This window comes from Rhinoraja longicauda, chromosome 3, assembly GCF_053455715.1.
Source record: "Rhinoraja longicauda isolate Sanriku21f chromosome 3, sRhiLon1.1, whole genome shotgun sequence".
Taxonomy (NCBI): domain Eukaryota; kingdom Metazoa; phylum Chordata; class Chondrichthyes; order Rajiformes; family Arhynchobatidae; genus Rhinoraja; species Rhinoraja longicauda.
The window spans coordinates 60020261-60033020 of record NC_135955.1 but is presented as its reverse complement, the minus strand read 5'-3'; the positions used below and the strand labels follow the sequence as shown (position 1 = coordinate 60033020).

At 42.9% G+C, this 12760-nt stretch overlaps 1 protein-coding gene across 1 annotated transcript in view; it reads left to right on the top strand.

Moving 5' to 3' along the window:
* Window positions 1–11375, top strand: part of LOC144592256 (beta-1,3-galactosyl-O-glycosyl-glycoprotein beta-1,6-N-acetylglucosaminyltransferase-like) — a 61038-nt gene extending 49663 nt beyond the window's left edge. The window contains exons 2-3 of the mRNA XM_078396789.1: window positions 5590–5705; window positions 9969–11375. Coding sequence (XP_078252915.1) covers window positions 10095–11375 — 1281 coding nt within the window. The 5' untranslated portion in view covers window positions 5590–5705; window positions 9969–10094. The remainder of the gene's footprint in view (window positions 1–5589; window positions 5706–9968) is intronic.
* The last annotated feature ends 1385 nt before the right edge of the window (window positions 11376–12760 follow it).

Below are 12760 nucleotides of genomic sequence, written 5' to 3'. Positions count from 1 at the left end.
TTGTGTATAACACAATGGCGCAGCTGGTAGAGCTGCTGCTCATAGCGCCTGAGAAACCTGCTGACCTCAGGTGCTATCTGTGCGGAGTTTTTATGTGATAGAGCAGGTGCCTGGTCTGAGCCTTCATGATATCATTGGCACTGGGTTACGCTAACATTAATTGTCTGCCTGGCTGTATGGAGGATGGCAGTCAGCCTATAATGTTCCCATAGTTTATGGCCCCAGCTGGCAGGCTTTCCGATGACTCCAACTGAAGGAGCCCAAGCTAAGGCTCTTGGTTGCAGTTATCCAGCATCTTGAAAGCGCTTAAATTTGGCAAGCGCACAGAACAATACAGCACACAACAGGTCCTACAGGCAACAATATCTGTGCCAGACTGTTGTAGTTCGTGCCCTATGAACAGAATAGTCAGACAACCGAATTCGTATAACCTCTTTATTCTACTCACCCAGGTGGGAGAGAGTCTAGAAACCGGAGCGTTTAGAAACACTCAGGAAGCTAGTGTAGTCTCTCCCCAAATGCTAACAATTACACATATTTATACCCAAAATACATTTGCCAGTACATTTCCTGTTGCTACCTTTTATGGCAAGTTTTACAATGTCCTATAAATCTTTATGTGCCCTTCAGGACCCCCATGTCCTCCGTGTCCTGTGTGACCTACATGTCCTCGGTATTCCCAGGACCAAAGAACAGTCGATATGACCAAATGTTCCCCTTAACCATCAAAGGATGGTTAAGCATCAAAGCCTTAAAGCCAGTTACCCATATCAAAGGATGGTCAACCATCAAAAGCCTTAAAGCCAGTTACCCATATCAAAGGATGGTCAACCATCAAAGGATGCACTTAGCCATAAACCGTGCCTCTTGTTGACAACAGGATGTCCTGGCAACATAATCGAGCTGGAGCTTTTACACCTTTTTTACGCCCCTGCAATAAAACCCATATGGCAAAATGTCGAATGTTTAACCCCTTACAAGACATGATGTCAAATTAAAGTCAAGTCAAGTCAAATTTATTTGTCACATACACATACACGATGTGCAGTGAAATGAAAGTGGCAATGCCTGCGGATTGTGCACAAAAAAGAATTACAGTTACAGCATATAAATAAAGTGAATAAGTTACTATAGCGTAGACAAAAATTTAGTCTCTGGGGTTATAAAAGTTGACAGTCCTGATGGCCTGTGGGAAGAAACTCCATCTCATCCTCTCCGTTTTTACAGCGTGACAGCGGAGGCGTTTGCCTGATCGTAGCATCTGGAACAGTCCGTTACTGGGGTGGCAGGGGTTCCTCATGATCTTGCTTGCTCTGGATCTGCACCTCCTGATGTATAGGTCCTGCAGGGGGACGAGTGTAGTTCCCATGGTGCGTTCTGCCGAACGCACTACTCTCTGCAGGGCCATCCTGTCCTGGGCAGAGCTGTTCCCAAACCAGACTGTAATGTTGCCGGACAGGATGCTCTCTACAGCCCCAGAGTAGAAGCAATGAAGGATCCTCAGAGACACTCTGAATTTCCTCAGTTGTCTAAGGTGGTAAAGGCGCTGCTTTGCCTTACCCACCAGTGCGGCAATTTGCGTTGCCCACGTCAGATCCTCTGTGATGCAGACTCCCAAGTATTTAAAACTGCTCACCCTATCCACAGTAGACCCATTTATCTCCAGTGGCGTGTACGTCCTTGGATGTTTAGCCCTTCTGAAGTCCACAATCAGCTCCTTCGTTTTAGTGACATTCAACTATTCTCCTCTGCCTATACGTGAACTAAATCCCTCCATTCCCTGCAGATCCATGTACCTCTCAAACACCACTGCCTCCACACATTTCCTGTATGTTTTCCCCTCTCACCTTAAAGGCATGCCCTCCATTGTTTGACATTTAAAACTCTTGGAGAAAAGTTCTGACTGTTTACCTTTCTATGTTTTTCATAACTTTAGACACTTCTACTAGGTTTCCCATGAACCTCTGATGCTCCAGAGAAAACAATCCAAGTTTGTTCAAACTCTCCTTATAGCTCATACCCTCTAATCCAGGCAGCATTCCAATCAACCTCTTGTATATGATCTCCAAAGCCTCCAAATCCTTCCTGTCATAGGGTGATCACAACTGCACACAGAAGAACCAACAGGATTGGTCTGCCCATGATTGGATGGAATTTCAGAGTTGTGGATGCAGCCCAATACATCATGCAAACTAAACTCTCCTTCCCTCCCAATCCCCCCTTCCCCCTCACCACCTTAACTCTATCTACATTTGAAACTACGTCAGGAAAGCCAGCCAACATAATCAACGATCACTTACACCCCACAGGTCTCCCATCTGTCACCGGGCAGAAGAACAGCTTCTTCCCCACTGTTAGCAGATACTTGATCATTATCGAAGAATGTATTCTCGATCACCCAATCTACAATAGACAATAGGTGCAGGAGTAGGCCATTTGGCCCTTCGAGCCAGCACCACCATTCAATGTGATCATGGCTGATCATTCTCATTCAGTACCCCGTTCCTGCCTTCTCCCCATACCCCCTGACTCCACTATACTTAAGAGCTCTATCTAGCTCTCTCTTGAATGCATTCAGAGAATTGGCCTCCACTGCCTTCTGAGGCAGAGAATTCCACAGATTTACAACTCTCTGACTGAAAAAGTTTATCCTCATCTCTGTTCTAAATGGCCTACCCCTTATTCTTAAACTGTGCCCCCTGGTTCTGGACTCCCCCAACATTGGGAACATGTTTCCTGCCTCTAACGTGTCCAACCCCTTAATAATCTTATATGTTTCGATAAGATCCCCTCTCATCCTTCTAAATTCCAGTGTATACAAGCCTAGTCGCTCCAGTTTTTCAACATATGACAGTCCCGCCATTCTGGGAATTAACCTAGTAAACCTACGCTGTACGCCCTCAATAGCAAGAATATCTTTCCTCAAATTTGGATTTGCACTTTTTTAATCTGCACTTTTTCAGTAGCTGTAACACTATATTCTGCCCTCTGTTTCTTTTCTCTTTTTGCAATGTTGTATTCATCTATGGTTTGATTGTACGGTGTGATTTAACTGGACAGCACGCAAAATGTAGTTTCTCCTAGTATCTCAGTGCACGAGATGCTAATAAACTGGCTTAATTTTGAGCAAGGAATATCACCTCATCTGATACTGTATTGTGACCTGTTATAGTATGAAACTTTTATGTAATCTATTCATGAGACTTCTGTTTGTAGTCTGCACCTTTTTTGAATACAAAACTGGTTTGGATTGCGATGGCGAGAACAGGTTCAGTACGAAAGCTCGTTGCAATTCTATTCTTTTTATGCAAAGAGACCTCAATCTTTGGAGGCAGCCTTGAGATTATGATAGTGTGAAATGTCAATTATTTTACAACTTTGCCATTTTTACATTGTTGATCCGAATGCAAATAATAATTTAAGGAATGCAATTGGCTGCTACCGAACCTGCACTGAGATTGTTGGCATCTATCTGTTTGCATTTGCATTCTAATTTGGAATCATAAGAAACATAGAACTCAGAGGTTTCATTTGGTTTCAAAAAGAAATTAGATATGGGTGCATAGAAATAGGAACTGTGCCTTGTTTACGTGGAAATGTGATCTATTATTTACAATGTGCAGCAAATGGACCTCGGTTTAAATGTCATTCCCTATTAAACTTTTGGTGCTAGAAACGTTATTTTTTTAAACAGATCTACAACTTTGTGCCAAGTTGTGCACAGTATCTGCCTCTCACTCTATAATGCCAGTATTTGTTTGATAGACAATGCAGTGTGTAGTCAGTCAGAAACCCATAATACACATGGGTTTAGTGTATTATGGGTTTCTGACTGACTACAGAATGCAGTGTCCACCAGATAAAAACTGGCATTATAGAAAGTGGGGCAGATACATTGTACAATTTGGCACAAAGTTTTTAATCTGTTTACACAAAAAAAGGTGTGCCGGCATCTCTATTTCCGTAGAGGTTTAAAGTGGTTTGGCATGTCACTGAATACTCCAACAAATGTTTACAGGTAAGCTGTTGAAAGTCTCCTGACTGGTTGATCATGGCCTGATGCAGCAATTCTGATGCACAGGAAGACACGAGGCTACAGAGAGTGGTGGACTGAACCTGGTCCATCATGGGTACAGTCCTCCCCACTATCAAAAGCAAAAGTGAGCTAATGCTTCAAGAAGATAACAATATCATTGAAGATCGCACCACCCCGGTCCTGCAGGGGTGGAGGAGCAATGGCCCATCCGGAAGGTCCTAAGCCCTCTCTGGTTGAACCAACATGGTGAAATGGTGTATCACTATGGTACCTACAGATGCAAAAGGAGGCAGACTACAGAACACCTTAAATGGACACAAAAAACTGGAGTAACTCAGTGGGTCAGACAGCATCTCTGGAGATAAGGAATAGGTGATGTTTCAGGTCAGAACCCTTCTTCAGACTGAAGGAAAAACATTTCTGCATACACTGGAAATCTAAAACTGCGGCAGAAAGTTGGTGATGTACTCAACAGGACAGGCTACATGCATGAGTTGAGAAACGGAGACAATGTTTTATGTCAGAGACTCATCACTAGAACTGCTTTGTTATATGCTTGTTAATGAAAAGATCTGTGTCATTTGTGGATGTCCCTGTGAGGAAAAAGACAGAGTTGTTCTATGCATAGACAGCACCCAACTACACTGACGGGAACAGATTGGCTTAACCCAGATAGTTGGTCTGGTGCTACACCGTGTGCAAACTTCTTGCAAGATATGTCCATAGTAGTAACCAATGTGCGAACTTTGTGCGGCATGTTTTACAGCACCAGAGACCAGGGTGTTGTCGGTATGGAGTTTGTATGTTCTCCAGGTGACCGCGTGGATTTTCCCCGGGTGTTCCAGTTTCTTCTGACATTCCAAAGACATAAAGGTTTGTAGGTTAATTGGCTTGGTAAAAATTGTACATTGTCCATAGTGTGTAGGATAGTGTTAGTGTATGGTGTGATCGCTGGTAGGCACGGAGTCGGTTGACCGAAGGGGCTGTTTCCATGCTGTATCACTAAAAACCTAAACTAGCATTAATTTTAAACCTCCGTCAGTACTAAACCTCAATAAAAGAAGGGCACACATCACGATAGTTATACTAAGAGATAGAATAGTGGCATTTAAGAGACTTTTGGAGAGGCACATGGATATGCAGGGAATGGAAGGGTATGGATTATGTGCAGGAAGATAAAAGTTAGTCTTGGCATCCTATTCAGTGTAGAAATTATAGGCCGAGCTTGTTCAGGGGCTGTACTGTTCTATGTTCTTGGTTACACTGTCCATAAACCTGTGGTCAGATTCCATATGTGTATTCATGGCACTTCCATCAGCTCTCTGGTTCTTTCTGTTACCTCAAGACTTGAACATATGGGAGATGAGAATATGCGCAAATGGAAAATTAATGTATTTTCATTATGTGACTTTGTTCAGGGATCATATAACTACAAGCTGTCCAATCTGTGTAGATGGAAGAGGCATCACAATAATACATTCAAATGTTTCTAATATAATTAGCTGTGTCAGTAACCTAAATGCAAAATTATTGTTGTTTTTCTGCATTTGTAGCTACCAAAAGATGTATGTAAATTGCTTCAGCCTTGCAACTGTTCAAAATCAGAAAACATTCGGAAGTCAGAAGCATCTTTAGACAGAGAAACACAGCCAACCTCTCTCCCAGAAATGTAAGTTGTAATTATTCATTTCACAGGGATAGAGCACAGATTTATCATATGAAAGGTCAATGATGAAAACATTTGGACTGTTTGTCCTCCACAGATACTCCCCAACTTGCTGAGCAAAGCAGTCCGAAACCTTTGCAACGGCAATATTACACAGAATTTGAAACTGAGCTAGAGGAGGAAATATCAGGACAAGTGACCAATATTTTTTTAATAGGAGTCGACTTTAAGAAGCATCTCAAAAGAGTGGTGGACAGAGGGAAGGGTGGTAAAGACGCTGATAGATTTAGTGAATGTTTCCATTATTTTCCATTTTTATTCCAGCATCTGCAATTTTTTACGTCAACCTCCCAGCCACATTGCCAGCTACTGTGGCTCTTAGCTCTAAAGTTGCTGTCCTAAACACTCTAGTTTTTCCACTTCTGGCTAAATTGAGGAACTTCCAAACACTTATCTCTGGAATACATTTTTTTAATCATTTGTCCTGATAGTTCTTTCCATCACTCAGATTCAAATTTTAATAAATATAGACCAAGTGAACCCATGGGGCCCAAACCACTCCTGTATTGGTGCAGCACCCTCTCCTCCTCCCCCTCCCCAATACCCCCCCCCCTCCCTCCTAGGGTTGACTCTCCTGCATTGGTGCAGCACCCTCTCCTCCCCCACTCCCTCTGCCCCCCTCCCCCACTCTGCCCCCTCCCTCTCCTCCACACTCCTCCCCCATCCCTCCCTCCCCCTCCCCTCCTCCACCGCCTCCCTCCCCCACCCAACCACCTCCACCCCCTCCCCTCTCTCCCCTCCACCCTCCTCCTCGCTCCCTCCTCCACCCCTCCCTCCCCCACCCCCCTCCCCTCCACCCCTCCCTCTCCTCCTCCCTCCACCAGCACACCTCCCTCCCCCCCTTGCAGCTCCCCCCCTTCCTTCTCCCCTTCCTCCCCCCTCCTCCCTCTTCTCCCTCCCCCCTCTCCCCTGTGTTGCAGGCATCCCCACTCTCATCATCATCATATCATATATATACAGCCAGAAACAGGCCTTTTCGGCCCACCAAGTCCGTGCCGCCCAACGATCCCCGTACATTAACACTATCCTACACCCACTTGGGACAATTTTTACATTTACCCAGCCAATTAACCTACATACCTGTACGTCTTTGGAGGTTTGGGTCTGCATCTGTCCCAGTTTCAGTGGGTCACCCATCCACCCCACACCGCAGAGTGAAAGAGTAGCCAGCGGTTGCCCACGGTTCCCCACGGCTCAGCTCTCGGCGCCGCCCACCTGCACCACCATCCCCACACCCCCATTCAGCGCCCGTGTGACTGACTGACTGGCTCACAGGAGCCCTGACACGGGGTGACAATCTGATGGCATTCCACCCTCGGCGCACACAGCTTCCTGGTTCACCCATGCTCTTAGGTCATATCTCACCAACACAGCACTCCACAACACCCCCCTCCTCCCGCCCCCGCCTATTCCACTTCTGGCCAGCATGCGTTATCGATATAACCAGCAGTTTACCCACAGCGGTGCTCGCACACTTCCTGATTCCCTTCAAACTTTTACATGTTTGACAACCAAAGCTCTAAATAACAAACCCATCCACCCACAATCTCTGTGCGTGAGACTCTTGTGTCCCACCCATCTCACGTATCAGATCAAAAATTGTTGTGCTATCATGTACTGTTTTGGCTGTAGTTCAGGAACAAATGAACAAACAAACGAGAGTTTTAGTATATAGATTGCTGTTGTAAAATGCATTCTATTGTTATCACTGTAGGTATGTTATTGGCCAAGTGATGAGTGATGCCGTTTGGCATTCAGGCCAAAGATTTCAATCTTGGTTTCATCAGACCAGAGAAACTTGTTTTTCATGGTCTGAGAGTCCTTTCGGTGCCTTTTGGCAAACTCCAAGTGGGCTGTCATGTGCCTTTTACTGAGGAGTGGCTTCCGTCTGGCCACTCTACCATACAGGGCTGATTGGTGGAGTGCTGCAGATATAGTTGTCCTTCTGGAAAATTCTCCCATCTTCACAGAGGAACTCTGGAGCTCTGTCTGAGTGACCATCGGGTTCTTGGTCACCTCCCTGACCAAGGCCCTTCTCCCCCGATTGCTCAGTTTGGCCGGGCGGCCAGCTCTATGAAGAGTCCTGGTGGTTCCAAAGTTCTTCCATTTAAGAATGACGGAGGCCACTGAGCTCTTCGGGACCTGCAATGCTGCAGAAATTGTTTTATACCCATCCCCAGACCTGTGTCTCAACAAATCCTGTCTCGGAGGTCTATGGACAATTCCTTCATCTCCATGGCTTGGTTTTTGCTCTGACATGCACTATCAACTGTGGGACCTTATATAGACAGGTGTGTGCCTTTCCAAATCATGTCCAATCAATTTAATTTACCACTGGTGGACTCCAATCAAGCTGTAGAAACATCTCAAGGATAATCAATGGAAACAGGATGAACATAAGCTCAATTTTGAGTGTCATAGCAGAGGGTCTGAAAACTTGTGTAAATGTGATATTTCAGTTATTTCTTTTTAATTACTTTGCAAAAATTTCTAAACACCTGTTTTCGTTTTTTTAATATGGGGTATTGTGTGTAGATTGATGATTTAATTTTTTTTTTAATCCATTTTAAAATAAGGCTGTAACGTAGCAAAATGTGGAAAAAGTGAAGGGGTCTGAATACTTTCTGAATGCACTGTAGATAAAGTGAATGGTCAGTATTTTTCCCAGAGTAGAGGAGTCCAGAACCAGAGGGTATAGGTTTATGGTGAGAGTGGAAAGATGTAAAAGAAACCTGGGGAGAAATGTCTTTCACACCAAGGATGCTGCGTGGCTGGAATGAGTTGCCAGAGGAAGCTGCAGAGGCAGGTGCAATGACGATGTTTAGGACATTTAGACAAGTATATGGAAAAGAAAGGTGTAAAGGAATACAGGATGAATGCAGGCAAATTGATCTAGCTTGTCTTTAAAACATGATTGGTATGGATGAGTTGGGCTAAAGGATGTTTTCATTGCTGAATGACACTGGGACTAAGAGAATTGTTGAGGTAACAGAAGTTGTACCACAGAAGCACAAACGTGGAGAAATATTTAAACAATTATCCCTAGCTTTGTTGCAAAATAAATTGGTGATATTATGGAGCTTTTTAATATTATGAGAGTTGAAAAAGGACCTTTAGAATCAAACGGCTTCTATTAATTGAGAGATGTAGAATGAAGGGGTATGGAGATGTGACTAAATGCAAGTGCCAGAACAGGAACCAGAAGAACCTATTTTTACCTAGAACATCATGAAGATCAAAATCATATTGAACCATAGACACTGTTTGGATTTAGGGATAAGGCAGATATATTTAGTTTAGTTTAGAGATACAGTGCATAAACAGGCCCTTCGGCCCACCATGCCCGCGCCGACCAGCGACACTAACACTATCCCGTATACGCTACGGACAATTTTACAATTTTACCAAGTCAATTTACCTACAAACCTGGACATCTTTAGAGTGTGGGAGGAAACCAGAGCTCCCAGAGAAAACCCATGCAGGTCACAGGGAGAACGTACAAACTCTGTACAGACAGCACCTGTAGTCAGGATCAAACCCGGGTCTCCGGCCGGCTCAGTAGGACAGCAACTCCACCGCTGCGCCACCATGCCACATGGCACAACATATTGTTGAAAGGAAAAGGAATAAAGGTTGTGGGCTTATTCTAGGATTATTACAGTTTGGGAAACTGGTGAGGTGTGTAAACAGCTTCTGTTATTGTTTCACAGTAGCTAAATACGATTAATCCCCATTTTCCAATCCGTAACATATAGAGTTGTTCCAGTGATCTAATTCTGACTCATTTACTTTTGCCTTTATGTTTGAAACAGAAAACAATTATAATTAAACATAATTTTCTATCTTCACAGTTATATCAAGAATGATTGTAGATGTATTGTAACAGAGCTATGTACTTTCAAGTTTACAACTGTACTTCACTAATGATTAGGTGTAAATGTATGCAACAATCATGTACTTAGTTTTTCATTTTCATTATCACAATGCACCTCTGTAAACCTTGATTATATGTCTATCATTATAAGGACAAGATTGCAGCACTATTGCTAATCATCAGGTTATGATGTTATTATTTAATTCTCTCAAAGTGTTTTATTGTTTTTAAATGTAAAATTGAAGTGTTGTTTTCATACCATTCATTTTGAGTATTTCTAATGTTTATTTATTGAACAGGCAATGTAATTTGTGTACTTTATTTTGTTGCAGTTATCCCACGATTGCAGGAGAATCAACTTTTCTGAGATTCAAGAGGGTGCTCTGCCGTGAAACCCCAATTTGGCTGTGGAAAGGTAACTGTGGAAGAGCACATTCAATATTTTAACTGGATCAAATATGTTGTGCACATATCTCAGGTGCCGTTATCTCAGGTGCAGGCAGTCTAAGTGGATTTTGACAGGATTCATCTCTTTGGTGGCGTTATTCATTCTCATAAGCCATGAGAAAGATTCTGTAAACTTGGAACTCATTGAAGAGGATACCAGATACTACGTAAACTGTACGAACATTATCAATGGAAACAAAGAGGCAATAAAAGCTGCTAAACTTCTGACAATGTCAAAAGCATATAAACAACGTTATGTGCTGAGTGAGAAAGATTACATAAACTCGACCAAACACTGTGGTAACTTCATTAAGTTACAAAAATATATCACATTTCCACTGAGTAAAGAAGAGGAAGAATTTCCATTAGCATATTCAATTATAATCCATCATAGAATTGACATGTTTGAAAGACTTTTAAGGTCCATATACACACCTCAGAATTTTTACTGTATTCATGTGGACCAAAAATCACCTAAGATTTTTCAAGATGCAGTTAAGAGCATTGCTGCATGCTTTGATAATGTATTTATTGCCAGCCATCTTGAGTCTGTAATCTATGCATCCTGGAGTAGGGTTCAGGCCGATTTAAACTGTATGAAGGATCTCCTACGAAAAAAATCAAAATGGAAATACCTCATTAATCTCTGTGGCATGGATTTCCCCATAAAAACCAATCTAGAAATGGTGGAAATGCTCAAAACCTTAAAAGGATCAAACAGTCTAGAAACAGAAATGACTCCGGGCCACAAAGCAAAGAGGTGGAAGGTGAAACATACTATAGTGAAAGGAGCGCTAAAAAGTGCAGCGATTAATAAAGAACCTCCTCCAATTGACACACCAATGTTTTCAGGAAGTGCCTATTTTGTTGTTAATAGAGATTTTGTGGAATATTTATGGAATAGCTCCAAAGTACAGAAGTTTATTGAATGGGAAAAGGACACTTACAGTCCCGATGAACACATGTGGGCAACCCTTCAAAGAATGCCTGACGTCCCTGGATCAGCCCCTGTCAGCAATAAATTTGACACCTCTGACATGAATGCTATAGCAAAACTGGTAAAATGGAGCTACCTGGAAGGTGATATTTCCAAAGGAGCACCTTATCCACCCTGCACTGGTGAACACGTCCGTTCAGTGTGTGTGTACGGAGCAGGAGATCTGAAGTGGATGCTACAGCAGCATCACCTGTTTGCCAATAAGTTTGACTCAATGGTTGATAATGTTGCAATTCAATGCTTAGAGTGGCATCTCAGAGATAAAGCTATTTCTAATCTTTTAAACTTTGCATAGATATCTTATCTAAAGATTTGAGAGAATGAGAGGACACTATCATTTTTTGCACACTTAATTTAGCGAAGAACATCAAACGGGTCATATTAATTTTGAATCAAAAAGTCCCTGACTTGACATGGAAGGATTGGGCAAGTTATCAGGTTGGGCCTTCGCAGTGGATGAACCTATTTGAAAAGGATGAACCTATTTGATGTTAAATGCAAGGCTACAACCTTGAATCAGTCAATCCATATTCTGGGATCAGATGATCAACGATCCCACCTTCATTATGCTTGGAAGAGGGCAGGTTGGGTTGAATCTGAGATTTTGAACTTTTTTAATCACACTCAGCCCACCTGAATTTGAGTTTTAATTTAGATTTAGATTTTTTAGATTTAGAGATACAGCGCAGAATCAGGCCCTTCGGCCCACCGAGTCCGCGCCGCCCAGCGATCGCCGCACATTAACACTATCCGATACATACTAGGGACAATTTTTACATTTACTCAGTCAATTAACCTGCATACCTGTACGTCTTTGGAGTGTGGGAGGAAATCGAAGATCTTGGAGAAAACCCACGCAGGTCACGGGGAGAATGTACAAACTCCGTACAGACGGCGCCCGTAGTCAGGATCGAACCTGGGTCTCCGGCGCTGCATTCGCTGTAAGGCAGCAACTCTACTGCTGCGCCACCCTTATCTCCAGGATTCCCTACACACTTACTTCATTAGCGCCTAAGTACATCAAATTTTCCAGGCTGGTACTTGAAAATATTTTATGACTATACTGGACTCGCAGCTAAATCATAGATTACAACATAGGATTTTTAAAAACAACCTCTCTCTCACTTCCTTCCCAAACTGGCATCAAGTTATGACATTCGATTGTGTTATTCATTTATTCATTAATGCTAATCACAGATTCTTGCTGCTGCTTACTTTAAATAATATATTTTTGCTACAAACCAGGAGATGAATATACTGTAATTTTACATTGGGCCAACTCGCAACTCACATGCGATGACCCCACGGCCACATCAGTCTTTGTAGCCCCATGTATCTTGTTGAGCATTGGAGCTCACTGACATAGCAGACCCACTGGAGTGCTCGATGAGCAGTGACTAAACCAAGGCACTTTAAATCATAAACCAAGTGGTGGTAAATGGATTTAGTATTGATAGGATGGCCATGATAATGGGCTGTTTCTGTACTGTATGACTCTCAGATCCAGGCGTTACCCTAGATTGCCTTGATGTCCTTTGACAGTTTGTGCTGCCAAAATCCTTTTCAACGCTGTGTAGAAAGGAACTGCAGGTGCTGGTTTATACCAAAGATAGACACAAAGTGCTGGAGTGACTCAGCAGTTCAAGCAACATCTCTGGAGGAAAAGGATGGGTGACATTT